The 17,638-nt window shown below is 41.6% G+C and overlaps 1 protein-coding gene, 1 non-coding gene and 1 pseudogene across 2 annotated transcripts; 1 reads left to right on the top strand and 2 right to left on the bottom strand.

Annotated features, from left to right (window-relative positions):
* Positions 1–3,937: 3,937 nt before the first annotated feature.
* Positions 3,938–4,100, bottom strand: LOC116936689. The gene has a single exon (XR_004401803.1). It is a non-coding gene; the product is annotated as a U1 spliceosomal RNA (small nuclear RNA).
* A 2,690-nt stretch (positions 4,101–6,790) lies between these two features.
* LOC123472395 lies at positions 6,791–8,458 on the bottom strand (annotated as a pseudogene).
* Positions 8,459–15,160: 6,702 nt separating this feature from the next.
* Positions 15,161–15,547, top strand: LOC116922362. Its single transcript, XM_032928767.1, has one exon. It carries the CDS (start codon positions 15,161–15,163, stop codon positions 15,545–15,547), a length of 387 nt encoding a protein of 128 aa, XP_032784658.1.
* The last annotated feature ends 2,091 nt before the right edge of the window (positions 15,548–17,638 follow it).

Genomic DNA, 17,638 nt, shown 5'->3' with positions numbered 1-17,638 from the left:
GCTGTGCTCTTGTTTTCTGGCGTTTTAAATATTTTCTGCATCTTTAACTGTTTCTTCAGCGTTTTAATGGCTAGCGTTACAGCGGGACTACTCCCAAATGCTTGACTGTACGTTCGTTCCCAGCAACAATTACAGGGATTTCGTATTTTTTCCTATTTTTCTCATATAATACCACTTTTGCGTGTTTCTGCAAGAAATCTTCAAAAAGATCCTGGGTTTTAAATTTGGCCACTATTTGTTAAGTGTGATAGTGCAAATCAATAACTGGTCGTCAATTATTCCCAATCCCATAAATCAACGGTGGACTTCTATTTCTAAGGGAACATATTCAACATCTTTAAAACTGAATAACATTGTTCTTTCTCTCTTTATTTCCATGTTTAAGAATGCTATTTTTGTGCTAGTGTGCAAAGGTATATTTTTTTTGTTTGTTTAATAATTTATATGTGCAAAAAATAGAGAATTTAAATGTGAAAACTAAAGGTAATGAATTAAGAGAGGTGACTACTAAAGATCGAAGAATAAAGAAATGTAAGAATCTAAGTTCGAAGAAAAGATGAAAATTAAATAAATTATAATTTTATTTTAAGAAATTTAAGAATTTCGAATAACTAACAAAGAGAAAACTAAACAGAAGTTAGTAGTTGGAAAAAAAGGAAGAAAGATTATTTTTAAGTTTGTTTGTATTTTGGAAGCTGTCGAAAACACGTCTGTGAGCGGTAGCCGGAGAAATAGGACCCTGACAAATAGGACCCGGAGAAATAGGATCCAAAAAAAACCATGGAGAAAAAGGACCCGGATGTTCCCGCTCGCACAGTTTAAACCAAACTTTAAATTGTAATGTTCAAACTGATCCCATAGATGTCATCGATACCACTCGTTTCCCTCCCCCTCACGGAGGCGAGCAAGTAGCTTTAGGGAAGGCAATGGCGAGCTCGTCGGTGTGCGGAGAGCTGGTAGTTAGTGTCCTGTTTTTCTGTGTGAATCGATGACCCTCAACTCCCCACTGCTGTCTAAGTGATTATTTGTAATCGAACATCTTGTGACACTCAAATAAAAAAAACGTATTGAACATTCGGAAAGAGAGATGAAAAATTCTGGCTCATTCGTGTGAGAATGAACATGGTGCATCGACCGGGAAAGCGACCCGTACGCCTTCCCAAGCGATCATCTCTCTTTAAACTCAGGTCCCGCGTGGCAGGGCTCAAATGTGGTAATTATTTATAATTTGCAAAATTACCATATCCCATTTCATTATGTTGTCTTGAGCTTATTACCGATTTGTTACATCGGCCACCATCACGCCTTTACTGTGTTACTGGTTCTCACCTCGTGTGACCCGTTTACTGTATTCGTGTCGGCTTGCACCTCGTGTGACCCGTTTTTACTCTGTTCGTGTCGGTTCTCACCTCGTGTGACCCGTTTACTGTGTTCGTGTCGGCTCGCACCTCGTGTGACCCGTTTCTTTCTCTGTTCGTGTCGGCTCGCACCTCGTGTGACCCGTTTCTTTCTCCGTTCGTGTTGGTTCTCACCTCGTGTGACCCCTTTACTCTCTTCGTGTCGGTTTCTACCTCACGTGATCTTGTCAGACTGTTCTTGCCGTCCAGTTACATTGTGTTGAACGTGAACATCACGATTTTCGGTTCATAGTCACTCTTACGAGCACCAAACATACCCTCCCGTTCTTGATCATCAAAATGGCCGCCGCTCCCGAAGACGACGACGATTTTGGCACTAGCGACCCTCATCTACTCAAGGTGCTGAGAGCCAACGCCAAGCGTCGCTTCACCAACACTGTGAAGCTGGTCAGAGATTTGATGGCCGATCATGGTAGCCGAACATCCATTAGAAACCGGAGAGACGACATCATCGTCGCCCACCAAGAGTGTGATGCCATCAACTCTCGCTATTCTTCAGTGTGCCCTGAGGACACCACCAGCGACTCCTGGATCAGGAACATTGAGGATGATCTCGACTTCTGGCTAAATACGGTGGAAGAACATCTGTTTGGCAGAATTGGCGAGACGTCATCCGACGCTTCGTCACTATACTCTCAACGATTGCCGTTGCTGACACCACCTTCACAGTTACGACGTGAAGGTGGAGTCGATCATGAACGATCGCCCTATTGGAAGATGTTCGACGGATCCTAATGACCCAACTGTACTCACGCCGAATCATCTCCTTTTGGCACGCGCCAACCCTAGTCTCCCAGTCGACGTCATACACGAGCCAAACCCGACATCTCGTCAAAGATGGCGGAATGCTCAAATCCTTGCTGATCATTTCTGGCGACGTTGGACCGCTGAAGTAGTCCCATCCCTCCTTAAAAGAAGAAAATGGTACGCAGATCAACGTCATATCCAAGTCGGCGACCTGGTCCTAGTGATCGACCAAAACAACCCAAGAGGAAGATGGCCAACCAGTCTCGTCGAAGAAATCTACTTTGGAAAGGACGGCGTCCCTCGATCCGCTCTTGTGCGGAATAAAGGAGGAACTTATCATCGCCCTGTATCTAAACTGTGTGTGATCGAGGAAAACCAGATTGTCATTTCCGACGAAAACAAAAATGAAGCCGGCGATGTTCCCGCTCGCACAGTTTAAACCAAACTTTAAATTGTAATGTTCAAACTGATCCCATAGATGTCATCGATACCACTCGTTTCCCCCCCCCCTCACGGAGGCGAGCAAGTAGCTTTAGGGAAGGCAATGGCGAGCTCGTCGGTGTGCGGAGACCTGGTAGTTAGTGTCCTGTTTTTCTGTGTGTATCGATGACCCTCAACTCCCCACTGCTGTCTAAGTGATTATTTGTAATCGAACATCTTGTGACACTCAAATAAAAAAAACGTATTGAACATTCGGAAAGAGAGATGAAAAATTCTGGCTCATTCGTGTGAGAATGAACACATAGTGCAGGGTTGGGTAAGTCTAGAATTTTTTTTTATGCCTTAAGGTATTACGCTTTAAGGTAAGTAACAGGTCGGGACATTTTTGTCCCGACCTGAGCTGCTGAATGATATAACGTTCTTACTTGTATTAGGTATCTTATATTACATGTGGAAGACGCGCCCTGTGTAATTCTCACATCACTTGGTGGTTAGGTACTTGTGGCGGCTGGAGCATATTATACTCATACATCCGTTATTCCTCAAGTGGTCCTAACTAGAAAAACATTGAAATCAGCTCGACAGTTGATGTTAGTTCAACTATAGACCTGAATTAGTTGGATATTCTTTGAAATATATGATTAAACCAAGATTACAAATCTTACAGAACACAAATTAATTTCATTTTTTCATAACATGAGCTATATAAACCAGTTCATAAGCAATCTACTAATGCAAGAAAATAAGAAATCAGAGTTGAAACAAAAAAGTTGTGGTTGTTTCAATGTGTGCATCAACGCCAACGCTGTTCTGTCAGCTGAAAATTATATAGGCCATACCTATACGAAAGCGAAATAGAGGAATAGGACCCATCTAGCGGAGAAATAGGACCCTAAAAAGAAACATAGAAAAAGGGGTCCTATTTCTCCGGGTCCTATTTCTCCATGGCCTTCTTTTTGGTACTACTTCTCCGGGTCCTAATTGTCGGGGTCCTATTTCTCCGGCAATCCTGTGAGCTGACGAGACCGGTTGAGTTCTACGTGTTATGACCGTTGACAGAATTGAATGTAAAATTTACAATGTATATCTCCGAATGGTTGATGGCGTACATCAATTATCACAAAGTATCCGCCATTTTAACGTTTAGGCATCATAAGTGACTTTCTTATCGGGCTTGACCAATGCAATCTTTGCGTTTCCCTTAATAGTTTGCATATTTAAATTAAGAATAACACCTTTAGTGCAATGGTTTTGATCTCACATTGACTGATTTACCAAGTGAAAAGTGTCCGTCCAAGTCTGGTTCATTTAGTATTATAGATTCTGCTGCTCAGGGGACGGCGTGAAAGCAGTCCCCCACTACTAAAAATTGTACTCCCGAGTCAATCACATTTGGATTAATCGCAAGGGTCAGCCCATCCTTAGTGCAATGAAATGCATCACCCTGGAGGAACCACCTTGGTGATCATGGTTGCCTCTGAGCCAGGTATATATGATTTTTGTAAATTCTTGGTGATTACTCATAGTTTTTTGGTAGACAAACAATAACGACGATGCACACTAAATCATAGAGCTCAACAAGATCGCACATGGAATTACGCATAAAACTAAAAGATGGGATTGAGCATAATTGATCCTATTGTTAAAGTAAAGTATTCACGTATTCACAAGATCACTGATATCAGTCTAACCAGAAACAGATAACTGTATTTTAACAAGCCTTAACACAAACACATAATACTGTATGAGTAGACAGCTGTAAAAACGTTACCTTACTCTGTAAACCCAAAGACAAGAAGAAAGCTAGGGCAGGAAACTTCCAGCACAGCTGATCACGATCCTAGTTGCTAAACAGTAATAGCCAAGGGCATGTTTGTCATACGGATTCAGTATCTTCAACACCTATAAAGCTCTTATTTTAAAAATCGAAAACCTACAACCATTTCTTAGTTAGAAGAAAGTGACGGAAACGGAGAGGCCGAGCGCATCCGCTTCTGTCACTATAAGATCTAAGATAGAATTATGTCTATTAATGGAAAGATCTGAATGGACTTGGCAACCACAGACGACATGATCTGTTGTTTCCAAATTGCCACAACCAAGACGACAATGTGGACTTAGAACCTGGACACCCTCTAACTGGTAGTCTTCCTAGTCAGGCTTGGTGGAGGTAGTGCCATTCCTGAAACGTTAAGGGTGTTCTCCAGGAGAGTAGTACTGCTGTTTTCTTTGCCAAGTCAAGTGCTAGCCCCGTTGCAAACTTCCCTTGTGGTTCTGACAGTAGCCTAGATGTCCATGCTCTTCGGGTTCTTCCATTCACATCTGTCGAAATGTGCTCTGGCATAGTCAATCTGGTTAGTTGATAGTGGTGTTTGGGAGTAGGTTGATTCGAGGAAAGCAGCAGCCAAATCCTTGGTTCCCGTGTAGCCAATGGATTCCTCTTCTTATATTTTCCTTAAGGCTCTGCGAGGATAGAGTGAGTAGAGGCGTTGAAGTTTGCCTTTTTTCTCTGCTGCCTTTCTTCCTGAACGCCTTATTTTTTGTTGTTCTCGATTTTGGTTGCGATGGCTTCTTGTCCTCTCTGTTGATGTTGTTGGTCTTCTTGGTGCGGAGATTGTGTCTTCCGGTTTCGTTGAAAGCCTAAGCCACTCAACTGTGCATTCACTGAGGAGGAATTCAAGACCCTGCAGGGAGGTGCACAATTCTATCCTTGAAGCCCACAACCCCCTAAACTCTTCTTCTGTTAGCCCTAGTATGACGTTGGACGCTCTGCATTTCCATTTCCTTTTAGTGGACAAACCGTGTTCGCGCGCTATATGGTGTTCAATAGACTGCGCTGCAACTGTGCCTTGAGCCGTTGTATACCAACGGCACAGTGGACAACTGCAGTTTCCACAAGGATAAGGAAGGATGATATCCTCTTCTGCAATTTCTGATTGCTGTATGGAAATACTTTCATGGCAAGTGCTGTCATCACTAGGTGCCTCGTCACACACAGCATGGTGTCTTTTGGCTCTGATACGTTCTTCGGAAATTTGATTGCATAATTGGCAATTATACTTTGTAACGACGATCAAACCATGTTTTAATTTTAAATGATCTACGGCATTTTTAACATGCGTCTTGGAACCATATCTACCGCTTGGACAGAGAGAGCACTTTAGAGTAGGAGGGACGGGGAAAGGAAGCTTAAGGATCCCATCTACGCAGTTATAGAAAAACAATTCGGTTATCGACTCCGTCATCATGAGCGTAACATTGTTGATTTCTTAACAGATTTTAGCAAGGGAATAGCGAAAGAGGGATAAAGGTTAGGCCAGACAGTCAAGTGTCTGGTTTTCTGAAGGTTAAGGTAAAGTCAGACAGTCAAATTTCTTGTTTTTGGGGTAGGTTACTGAAGGTCAGTGGTAAAGGTGGGTGTAAGTTTGGTCCAATTTAAGGAAAGGGCAATTTAGACAGATAAATGACTTTAGATTTTAAAATATTCAAAGTTAAAAAATTTCAAGATATGAATCTATGTTTACAATTACTAGCAATAGATTTTACAGTTTACTATACAGCCAATTTGTGAACTTGTTAGTATTTGGGCCTAACCGTGACGCACGTGTGAAGAATATGAAAAACGAGATGGGAATTGATGGCCGGATTGAATACCGGAATACCTACGTCACAATTAACGCCGCGTAATTTACGCCAAAAACACCTTCTCGCCAGCTGCCGACGTAAGCGATTACTCAGCTGTCAAGGATTGCGAGACGAGGAAATGTTAGTGAGGAAGTGAGCCAAGATTGCCCGAAAAGGTTTCAGGCAATCAGCAGCATCACTTGGTCAAAAAATCTATCAAACTATTATACCCGGGGTCCTATTAAACCCGTATCAGACATTAAGCTGATAAGAGCAAATTTTATGCTCTGTATTTTCCAATGGACTGGGAATAAAGCTGTATACAATTATATTTTTACATTAATATGTAAAGGGAAAAAGTTTGAGAGACGACGTGTCAACGCTACGTTAAAAAACCCTTAAAGAGAAGGTTGCAGAAGACTGTTGTCTTCTGTTTCTTCATCTTCTTCGGCCGGTGGATCGCTTCCTTCTGTTTGATAGGCCAAGTGCTTTGCTATTATTCTGGTCGTTCCTTGTATGGCCAAGAGTTTCATCTTCCTCTTCAGGTTGTTCTATCGTCTTCAAGGAATGGTGAGGGCTAGAGATATGGCGTCGTTGCTTGGAAGCCAGGACCCGAGAGAGCCAACGACTAGAGGAAGTACAGATCCTAGGTCTTTGTGCTTCTCTATCTTCTTATTTCTTGCCCTCTCTAACCCTTCTGAACTGCTGAGTGGCAACGTCACGTCAATAATAATAGCTGGGTTCGTCGATGTTACAACGATGTCTGGTCGCATTCCGGTGGAGTCAATTGCCCGATTGACGGACAAAGAGTGACCGAGCGCCTCTGCTTCTTTCACCAGAAGATCTAAGATAGAATTATGTCTATTAATGGAGAGAGCTGAATTGACTTGGCATCAACAGACGACAAGGTCTGTTGTTTTTAATTTGCCACAACCAAGACGACATATCTTGTTTGTGGACTTAGATCCTGGACACCATCTAACTGGAAATCTTCCGAGTCTGGCTTGGTGGAGGTAGTGCCATTCTTGAAATGTTAGAGGTGTTCTGCAGGAGATGAGTGCTGCTGTGTCCTTCGCTATGTCGAGTGCAAGTCCCGTTGAAACCTCCCCTTGTTGCTCTGACAGTAGCCTTGACGTCCATCTTCCTCTCAGGGCGGTTCAGAGCCCTCTGACTACTTTTAGGGAAAGGCAAGAGATGTCATCGGCGATGATTTTGGAGTACTGTTCGCCGGATACATCAATCTTGATCCTCTTCCAGTTGCCAGCTGCCCTCCTCGAACGCGTCCAGAGGTTCATGGAAGCTCCTCCATGTCTTATGGCACCAAGACCTTTGTCCATTACCCCTGCCAAGTATTCGTTAATTGGTATGGGGAATGGTACTTCTCTCTTTCCGTATCCTAGTCGTATTGTCTCCTCTAGTTGTGCCAAAGCCACTTCGCTAACGGACTTGTCCTCGCTGTCCAGGAGTTGCATCGCTCTAGCTATGGTCCAGATATCAGCCTCCTCGGTCAAAGGAAGCATTCCAGCCCCCCAACTCTTCTGTCTGCGTAGAAGAAAGCCGTGTTAGACGAGATAGGGACGTTGGCAACTCTGCGTAGAAAACCTCTGCATGCGACATCAAGGTCGTAGAGAGCCCCCTTTTCAACCGTTCCTGACGCCAGATGATAAGACAACGATGGTAGAAGACAACTCCTGTATACTTCTAACTTCTGCCAGAGAGCTAAACCACAATCTGCTACTTTAATTAAGTTTTGAGCTAAAGAGGTGGTTGGACGAAAGGTCAGTCGAGCTCCTAGAGGTGTTCCTAGGTAGTCCTCTTGCTCGTCATCTGCAAGGGGTCTGATTTCGGCGTCTCCGATTTTCAGCGTGTTGTCTGTAACAGATTTTCCGTTAATAAGTGTTAAGGACGTGCACTTACCTGGATTAAACTTCAAGCCTAACGAGGTTGCCGTGTCCTCTATGGCATTGAGAGTTCTTTGCGTTTCTCGGATTGACGATCCTACAATGGCAATATCGTCCGCATATGCTGTAGTTGAGACCCTAGCTTGAAATGCTGAGAATCCGGTGTTATTTGATTTTGCTGTCCGTATGATGGGTTCAGCTGCCAGGTTGAATACTACGCTGCTTAATGGGTCGCTTTGTCGAACACCAGCCGTTGGATGAATCTGCACGGAATCTTGCCCAACAGCAAACTCCATGACGTTGTTTGAGTAGATGTCGCTTAGGATGCGACGAAAGTCAGCTGGTATTGGTAGACCGAGTCTACCAATACCATTCAGGATGACGAACCTGAATTTATTGAAGGGTTGGCTGCTTTGGCTGACTTGGAGGATGAAGAAGAACTCGAAGAGTTACGAGAAGCAGCAACTTTTCACACTGAAACTTATCGTATCATGAAAGATGTTGGCTTTTCTACCATCATTCTTCCAAAACATATAAGGTGAAAGATTTTTAAATCTTTACATTTTATTTCGTTGCGTATAATATTTATATTTAAACAAAAATGTTTAGGTGTGCATCTCATACACTTAACCTAATTGCTACTGCTGATACGGATCTTTCAAAGTTCGACTTGAAATCGTTCCCTAAAAAAAATGTACTTTGACAGGCGCTTTCTAAGATTCAGGGATTTTGGAATAAGATTGGACGCTCTGTTATTGCTTCTGAGGAGTCTTTTGAAGTTTTTGGTAAGAACATGATTCATTACAATAGAGAATGTCTTATGTAATAATTATTTGTATATTGGGATCGCTCCTCCAACTCCATGCCCTACAAGATGGAGTAGTCTTTTTGACAGTCTAGTGGCCTTCCTTCAAAACTTTAAAAGTCTCGAGGTAGTCAACAAGTTATTCTCCTCGCTGACACTGTCGCTGTTAACAAAAGAGGATATTGAACTACTGAACGAGTATATGGAGGTTATGAAGCCACTCGCAGTTGTTCTAGACATTTTGCAAGGTGATAAAAAGGTATTCCTTGGACTGGGCCTTGTTTTGCATCTGATACCAGATTGAAGGATCTACTAAATCAACGAGTCTACTTACATCTTGGACCAATACGTGACCGAGTTCTTGAAAAAGTTGATAAAAGGTACTATTATCTCGAATGTTTTTTTTTGCATCGGTTATTGTTAGCATTCTTATTTTAAGATTTGGTAAACTCTTCGAGGATCCATGGTACTTAATGGCAGCATTGACTCATCCGTGCTTTAAGGCACACTGGATCAAAGACCTAAGGAGCCAAGAAGATGCCAAACTAAAACTCAGACAGCTGATTCAAGACGCAACATACTCACCAGTTTTGGAAAAAAGCAAGACATCTTTAGCCGAAGAGTTTTTGGTAATTGATGACATCCATCCTGGATCCTGGCACGATGTACAGTATCCTGCACAAAAATCCGAACACCGATTTAATTTTTTAAAGCCACCTATTGGCGGGGTAGTGGGTTTTTTGTTTGTTTTTCTTTAAGGGGGATGGTACACGGGGTGATGGACACGACAGGGTAGGGTTGGGTAAGTCTAGACATTTTAAAAAGTTGCCTTAAGGTATTACGCTTTAAGGCAAGTTACAGGTCGGGACATTTTTGCAACCCCCAGGGTGTTGTGTTTTTTAAAACGACAGTTGGAAATTTAGGGCTTGGGCTTGGTAATGTTGCCGAAACAATTTAGCTTATGTTCCAGCTGCCTGTAAATATTTACGTCGATGTCAATGGCGTAGGTGTAGCGTTTCTGAATGTGATGCTGGAGATCGGCGTTCGATTCTAGATGAGGTGCTGACTTAATATGGTTAATTTATGAGAAATTCTCGTTTATATATAAAACAAATTTTCATCGAGCAATATGTGCTTTTTTTGTTTATTAAATAATTTAAAAAATAATAATCTCCTTCGTTCTAGAGAAATTAATATTTCCAGCAAATTCGAATGAAGAATATTATTACAATACCAAATATCTTGCAATTCCTTTTTGGGAATCGAACTCTGATCTACGGCGTCGCAATCAGAGGCTCTACACATATGCCATCGGTATCGAGATAATTGTGCACAGGCAGCTATCTAATTTATTTGGGTAAGGAGTATTACACAGCCTAAGTCCAACATTTCCAACTGTAGTTTAAAAAAAAACACACCACCCTGGAGGTTGCAAAAATGTCCCGACCTGTTACTTGCCTTAAAGCGTAATACCTTAAGGCATAAAAAAATGTCTAGACTTACATAACCCTGCCCTATGTGTCCATCACCCTGTCTACCCTCCCTCTTAAAGAAAAACTAACAAAAAACCCTTTACCCCGCCAATAGGTGGCTTTAAAAAATTAAATCGGTGTTCGGATTTTTGTGCAGGATACTGTACCAGGAGAGGTGGGCAAACGCGAGAGGAAAGAACTGTGCCAAGTTTCAGTTCTTATTCTTACTTTTGCCGCTAGGTTCTCTAGTGTGAGTGGCCCTCAAATCTGGCGCCAAGTTTAACCATTGTGGATAAAGCATCCTGGTTTAAGGGTGTTTTAGTTCAGTAACAATAAAATTAACACAATGCTAGTTTCTAATAACGTAAAATCAATTACAATTTATAGATTTTTTTCAGAATAATTGTTAATTCTTGTTTGTTTTTATCACTTTTGAAATGTAACAACAACAAAAAATGCAATAAAAATTACGATTTTGATCACAATTTGGACAGTTTTCTTGACTTATGTCGCATACTCGACTTTTTTGCCTAATCCATCTCATTTTTTTCCACTTAGCTTGAAAGCGAAAACGAAGGACAATGTATTCATAGACTAGAAATGGAATCGCCACACGTTGATGTGTTTCGCAGCAAACAGAGTAGAAGCTGAATTTTGACACCTTTTCAATAACCGACTCAAAAGATTCCCTGATATAGCTGTCATTTCATCGAATTTTTTAATCAGCAAATTCTCCACACAAGAAATAAAAAAAAAAAATTCTGGATAACTTTTTTTATCCCACCCTTATGGCATCATCTCTTAATTTCCAGCGACTCAATGGGGCACCACCATTTACATAGTTTTTGATGATGAATTCTTCTTTAAAATGTCTAGAACACACATGATCTTTTCTAGAAAATTTTCTCTCACTTCTTTCCAATTTTTTACCCCAGAAAATGAATTGCCTTTCTTCTTTGGGTGGTTTAAATACCTTAGCATCATTTTTTTTGGCTGATTTGTATCCCGTAGAACATCCAACCACGAAGTATTTAACCATTTCGCAACACAATTTATCAAAAACACATTACTACCCTAAGTTATAGAAAGAAATGATCAAATGAAACAACGAAATGGAATCTACTATCGACAAGATGGCAGACGCTTTACTTATTATAATTCGCGCCAAATCTGAGGGCCACTCACACTAGAGAACCTAGCGGCAGAAGTGAGAACAAGTACCGAAAGTTGGCATAGTTTTAAGCGCGGAAGCCCTACTGCGTTTGCCCACCTCTCCTGGTACATCGTGATACTGGGGCGCAGTAAGGGACACATACAAGTATTTATGCACTTTTGTGGACATCAGCTACCGGGGAAAATATACAGGAGCGCCGGACGTGAGAACTAGTCCATGGGGACTCAATAACCGTGGCATCTCCCTCTCTAGATAGCGAGTCGTCCCGACCGCTATTACTTTCCTATAAAACTCTACATCCCAAAAATGTTGGAGCCTTTTTACAACCCTTAACCAAGCTTACTGTTTAGCCTCACTTGTTTCCCTCTCTCTGTTTAGTACTGTCTGTCCCCTACCTCTCCTATTGTCTACAACGTGACTTACTTGTGACCATCTCCTTCTCTCGATATACTGTTACTCTACCAGAACGTCTACTTCACTCTCCCTAAGTATCGTGTCTTATTATATTCATCTAGGTTTGTGATGTGTCCCCAAAATAACCACAAGATGAGACATACATAGAATATCCTTGACTAGATTCAATACATTATGAGCCCAGTCTCACGAACCCAATGAAAAATTCAAGATCGAAATTCTATCTCAAAAGACGTCAATCACATTGTGAAATTCGACGGAAGTAATTTCCCACTTTGGAAACTCGGTTGTTGGCTGCTATTAGAACAGCAAAACCAAATACCAGTAGTGGATGGAAGAGAAACCCTACCAGAGGAGGTATGCAATTTTTTCTAAAGCACTGTTTCTTAGAATTGTAAAAACAGAAAAACCTTTTTTACATAATTCTCCCGATAAGGAACGAAAAAGATGAGATCACAAACGTGGATTCCATTTGCAATTGGAAACAGAGGGATGTTCTGGCTCGAAGCTACTTTATTGCCACAATCGAAAAGCAACCTCAACGCACATTACTTAACTGTAGAACATCTTTTGAGATGTGGACTCGACTTACATCTCAACACCTACAGTGTGCAGCAGAGAACAAACATCTTCTACATAAACAGTTCTATGATTACAAATACAAACCAGGTATTAACTGAGCAGCTTAAATAATAGTGCGTCAGCAAGGTCATAAAAACAAATTTTTCTACCAACACTGTTGTTCGAAGCTCCTTATGATTTAATATTATTCCATTCCTCAACTTATCTAAAACGAAAAAGTAACTACGACTGGATAGCCGATTCAGGAACCACTGGTCACATAACAGATCAACGAAAAATGCTGACAAACTTCACACCAATTGAACCAGGAACAAGAAGCGTTAATGGCATTGGTGGCATCAGCTTACCGGTATTAGGGACAGGAGATGTAGAAGTATTCGCTTTGATTGATGGTAACATACATCCCACTACAATCAACGAAGTGCTTTTCGTACCCACACTTGGAGCAAACCTATTGTAAAGGTTTTTAGGCTGTGTATTTGCCAGTAAAACAACTCTACTTAAGATGTTACAACCATGCACTTATATACCAAAGATTGAAGGTTAAGAAGGGAGGGGTTTACAATAACTTTTACTTTTATCATAAACAGTTAGCCTCAGGGAAGGAAATTGGTCCTCCAATCTTCCTCTTTGTCATCTGATTTTCTTCTTCTCCTTACTTCTTTCCGGCATGTGGCGTGACAATGGTTAGATGAAAACTTGTTTTTACCTGTCGCCAGCTTAACCTATTTTCTTTCCTTCACGGTTTTCTTGTTTGTTGGGCTACGTGTATATAGTATGAGACACAAAATACAAGATATGTTTCCTTTACCGTTATTCGTTGCCTTTAGGCTAATAAGATTGTTAGTTAATAAATGATGGTCTACGTTCCTTTTTACTGGAATGCTACCGTTCCTTTTTGCTGGAATGGTTTCTGCCGTTACACCATCTGTTACTTTTAAAGTTTGTTCTAGAAGGTAATAAGTGTAAAAATGCAGCGAATTTTGCGTCGCCTGACTTGCTTCTTGTTTCTGTGTTTGTAACTGTTGGATATTTTCAGTTGTTGAGATTGTCTGGTATGATTTACTTCTTTCTAAGTCTTGCTTAAATTCTAAGTCTATAAAGGTCTTCCAATGGTCCAAAAATTGTTCTCGATGGTGGCTTAGGTTTGGGTCTTGGTCGGTTAAATCAGATTCTTGTAGTACGGGTTATAAAGGTAGTAGTGTGTTCTCGTTGAGAGCAATATTTTGTACAGGTGAATCAAACGGCATTTGCTTACCTCGATGGTGTTCCGATGTCGGTTGCTTGAAGACTTGGTGATAGAAGCGTAGAACACTTGCAGCTGGCAAATGAAGCACAGATCAGAAACTTTTCTTCCAGAGTCTCGTTGTTATTCTTGACAGTCTCGTTGGGACCTCCAAATGTAAAGGTTTCTAGGCTGTGTATTTGCCAGTAAAACAACTTTACTTAAGATGTTACAACCACGCACTTATATACCAAAGATTGAAGGTTTAGAAAGGAGGGGTTTACAATAACTTTTACTTTTATCATAAACAGTTAGCCTCAGGGAAGGTTGCATTCGTGATGACCTTCTTACTGGGTGGGGTTGCTGTTGCTGGGAGGAGTTGCTGCGGTCTATTACACTATACTCAATTGCCGCAGCAACTGCAAATGGAATGGAAGCCTACTTTATAGAAGACGAAATAGTTCTCAGTATCAACAACAAGACACTAATGAAAGGACGGAGAATTGGAAAAAGCCTTTACCACATGGATTTCACCGTAAAACAAAACAAAGAAGAGGAATCACTACTGGCAAAACAATTAGCACCGTTGTCAATGTGGCACCAACGTCTAGTACATGTCAACTGCAAAAAAATTCTTCAAATGGTGTCAAAACAACTCGTCAACGGACTAAGCCTTGGGGAAAACAAAGATTTACCATCTGCACCATGTTCTGGTTGTGTCTATGGAAAGATGCACAAATCACCATTTCCAGAAGGACGCACGCGAGCCAAGGAAAAAGGGGATATTATACATTCGGTAAATTATTTAAACAAACTTTCTTCAACAAATGCTCTAATTCCAACATTTAAAATAAGGATGTATGTGGCCCAATGCAGACAGCTACCCCTGCCAGTGCTCGCTACTTTGTCCTTTTCAAGGACGACTTCAGTGGATGGACTGTAGTTCATTTCATGAAGAATAAATCTGAGGTCGCATCTCTCTTTTATGCATTCACAGCCAAACTAAAAAATGAGATGAAGAAAACAGTTCGAACCCTACGCTCAGACAATGGAGGAGAGTACGTTGGGAAAAAACTTTGCTGACTGGTTGACGGCTAGAGGCATCAACCATGAAACCAGCGCTCCTTACTCACCCGAACAGAAAGGGGTGGCGGAAAGAAGCAATCGCACCATCATGGAAGCTGCAAGAAGCCTTCTTCACTCTAAAGGCGTACCCGTAAAACTGTGGGCCGAAGCTGTGAACTGTACTGTTTATACGCTGAACCGTGTTCTGTCACGGACAGGAAATGTCACTCCCTACGAGCATTGGTATGGGAAGAAGCCAGATGTATGACATCTAAGAATCTTTGGTTCGAAGATGTACATTCACATTCCGGATGCAAATCGTCAAAAACTGGATGCGAAAGGCCGTCTATGCATCTTTGTTGGATACTGTGGTGCCTCTAAAGCCTACCGTGGATGGGATCCGATTGAGCAAAAGATAAAGATAAGTCGTGATGTCTTATTCGATGAACAGCCGCACCTTCTACCACTATGGATAAAAGAAGGCGATGAGCAACCTAACAAATTCCATGAAGATTACCAAATGGATGATCAAATGGAACCAACTCCTAATTTTTCTCAACTCAACCATACTGTCCTGGAAAAGAAAAAACCATCAGAGCAACCAACTAAAATCATGAATGAAGATGGCAACAACGACAATAATCAACCCCTGACAGAAGTCATAGCTGAACCACCATGATCAGACACCCAATCAAGCAGCGAAAAGATAGAAGATGTCATTCAACTCAACTATGACGTACCGCATCGTAGGTCAGCTCGAATCATACTCAACGACGAAAAAAAGAGGACATCACAGGCAATGATGGTATCCCAAATTTCCGTGCCAATGGGAAAACTGTAACCAAAGAATTACCATGAAGCCACATCATGTGAAAATGCAACTTTTTGGAAAGCAGATATAGAAGAGGAATACCAGTCCCTGGTTAAAAACGAAACTTGGATACTCACACCCCTTCCAACTGAACAAACAGCCATCAAAAGTCAATGGATTTTTTAAATAAAACCTGGCATCAACAACACACCTCCCAGGTACAAAGCCCGACTAGTAGCCAAAGGGTACACTCAGCGTCAAGGAATAGACTACGGGGAAACATACGCACGGGTGGTAACTTAAAACTCGCTCCACGTCATACTTTCCATCACAGCAGCACAAGATCTTGAACTCACCCAACTAGACATAAAAACGCATTCCTGTACGGCACTTTAGAAGAAGAACTTTATCTACAACAACCAGATGGATTCATCAACCCCGAAAACGAATCACATGTCAACCGACTAAAAAAATCTAGCTATGGGCTTAAACAAGTCCCACGCGTTTGTAACCAAGAGTTCAACAAATTTCTTCTAAAGTTTGGATTGATCCGCAGTACAACGGACCCATGCGTCTACTTCCGCCGTCAACAGGAGGAGATCACGATAATAGCTATCTGGGCTGACGACGGACTAGTATCCAGCAACAACACAACGACAGTAAAAGAAATTCTCGAGCATCTGAAGAACCATTTTGAAATGCGCACGATGGCATCCGACGATTCGTAGGACTAGATATAACAAGAAAACTAGAGGAGCGCAAGATCTTCATAACACGAACTGAATTCATAACCAGGATGCTAAACAAATTCAAGATGGAATCGTGCCATCCAAGAGACATCCCAGCAGATCCGAGTGCTCGATTGACACCGTCCATGTCACCTGCGAACAAAAGTGAAGAACTACTAATGGAGACGACACCCTATCAAGAAGCGGTTGCATGCCTTATTTACTTTATGTCCACATCCAGACCAGACATCGCCTTTGCCACTAATCAAGCTGCGAGATTCAGCCATAATCCAGGACCTGCCCACTGGGAAGGAGTGAAGAGAATCTTGGCATATCTATCTTGAACTCGCTACTATGGTCTCTGCTTCAGTGGGAGTACTAACAACTCTATCCTTGCAGGATTCACCGACGCAGACTATGTTGGTGACATTGAAACTCGTCGCTCCACCACAGGATTTGTATTTATGCTGAACAACGGACCTGTTGCCTGGGGATGCAAACGACAAAAGTTCACGAGTCTCTCAACAACCGAGTCCGAATATGTGGCCGCCTGCGAATCAACACGAGAAGCTGTTTGTCTGAAACGCCTACTTATTGAGCTAGGATTGCAAGAGCCGTCTCCAGTTACTCTTCTATGCGACAACCAAAGCGCTGTTCGCCTTGTGCGTAATCCAGACTCCCACAACGCACTAAACACATAGACGTGAAATACCACTACATTCGGGATCAACAGGAAGGCGGAGAAATCAACATCTCTTACATCAACACCAACAATCAACTGGCCGACATCTTCACAAAACCATTACCAGCCAATCGTTTCAAGTGGTTAAGACAAGAAATTGGAGTCAAGGACAACACCAACAAATATTTTGAGGTTTGAGTGGAAGTGTTGGAACATAAAACCCTCAACCAAGCTTGCTGTTTAGCCTCACTTGTTTCCCTCTCTCTGTTTAGTACTGTCTGTCCCCTACCTCTCCTATTGTCTACAACGTGACTTACTTCCCTTAAGAAAAAAACAGCTAGTTTCCAACTAGTCTTAGCTTGAATATATTGACCGCCAAGCTTTAGCTTAAGTGAGAAAGTGATAGTTAAAAAGGGACGAAATTATCCTTCCTTTTACTAACTTATTCCTAGCTATTACATGCAAGCTTGTAAGAAGCTTATTTATTTATGCTTAGTTTCAGCTTATTATATTGAAGTAAATAATTAGCTAATGAGGCTAAGCTTTTGA

The sequence above is a fragment of the Daphnia magna genome, linkage group LG5, assembly GCF_020631705.1.
Source record: "Daphnia magna isolate NIES linkage group LG5, ASM2063170v1.1, whole genome shotgun sequence".
Lineage (NCBI taxonomy): Eukaryota > Metazoa > Arthropoda > Branchiopoda > Diplostraca > Daphniidae > Daphnia > Daphnia magna.
Note: the sequence above shows the minus strand (reverse complement) of the source record. Positions and strands in the feature narration are given on the sequence as shown.

Bases quoted from the DNA above. Each gene is read 5' to 3' on its own strand.
- LOC116922362 (XM_032928767.1), top strand. From the start codon at position 15,161: ATGTACATTCACATTCCGGATGCAAATCGTCAAAAACTGGATGCGAAA.